Genomic DNA, 1,022 nt, shown 5'->3' with positions numbered 1-1,022 from the left:
TTTTTATTTTATTTTTTAAAATTTTATTAGAAGAGGATGAATGAGAATTTTACTAATTAAATTAATTTAGGTAATGCTTTGGGGTACTTTCTTAATTTAGTAAACTCTACCTTGTTAATAAACTTTGTTGTAATAATTAATACAGGCTTACATAGTTGGGGAGCATGGTGATAGCTCGGTGGCACTATGGTCAAGCATTAGTGTCGGAGGTGTGCCGGTATTGAGCTTCCTAGAAAAGCAACAAATTGCATACGAAAAGGTGACCTTGGAGAATATCCACAAAGAAGTAATAGATAGTGCTTATGAAGTGATAAGCCTCAAAGGGTACACATCCTGGGCTATTGGGTACTCTGTGGCTAATCTGGCTCGATCCATACTGAGAGACCAGAGGAAGGTCCACCCAGTCTCGGTAGTTGCTAATGGGTTCTACGGAATTGAAGGTGGAGACGTGTTCTTGAGCTTGCCAGCCCAGCTTGGTAGGGGTGGAGTCTTGGGTGTGACCAATGTGCATTTGACTGATGAGGAGGCTCACCGTCTTAGGGACTCTGCTAAGACCATCCTTGAGGTGCAAAACCAGTTGGGAATCTGAGTCACATCACAGTGGATCCCTGCTTTTGAATCCCTTTTCATTTGCATGTTTTATCATTTATGATTTTTTTTTTTTTTTTAGAGACACAACATGCCTATTGTGTATGTTATCTATGTTATCTTTTGGGGTAGGTTTCAAGTTTATGTTTAGTAGATCTAACTATTTAAGTAGTGTTTTTATTTCAATCAATTAATTATGGTACGTTCGATACACTGTAATGATTATTACATGGAAATAAGAATAAGTATTACAAGGAATACATTAAGTTGTAATGTAATAATTATAACTATTCATTATAATAAAAATATAACCAAACAACCGAATAGTTATGACATAGAAATATTTATTACATTACAGTATTTATTACAGTATACCAAACGTGCCCTTAGTATTACGAAAGAGAAAGCCTAATGAATTTTTTAATGGGTGTAAT

At 35.3% G+C, this 1,022-nt stretch overlaps 1 protein-coding gene across 1 annotated transcript in view; it reads left to right on the top strand.

Moving 5' to 3' along the window:
* Positions 1-589, top strand: part of LOC136065362 (L-lactate dehydrogenase B-like) — a 17,238-nt gene extending 16,649 nt beyond the window's left edge. The window contains exon 2 of the mRNA XM_065768463.1: positions 146-589. Within this exon, the coding sequence (XP_065624535.1) occupies positions 146-589 (444 nt within the window). The remainder of the gene's footprint in view (positions 1-145) is intronic.
* The last annotated feature ends 433 nt before the right edge of the window (positions 590-1,022 follow it).

The sequence above is a fragment of the Quercus suber genome, unplaced genomic scaffold (assembly GCF_002906115.3).
Source record: "Quercus suber isolate HL8 unplaced genomic scaffold, Cork oak 2.0 scaffold_943, whole genome shotgun sequence".
Lineage (NCBI taxonomy): Eukaryota > Viridiplantae > Streptophyta > Magnoliopsida > Fagales > Fagaceae > Quercus > Quercus suber.
Note: the sequence above shows the minus strand (reverse complement) of the source record. Positions and strands in the feature narration are given on the sequence as shown.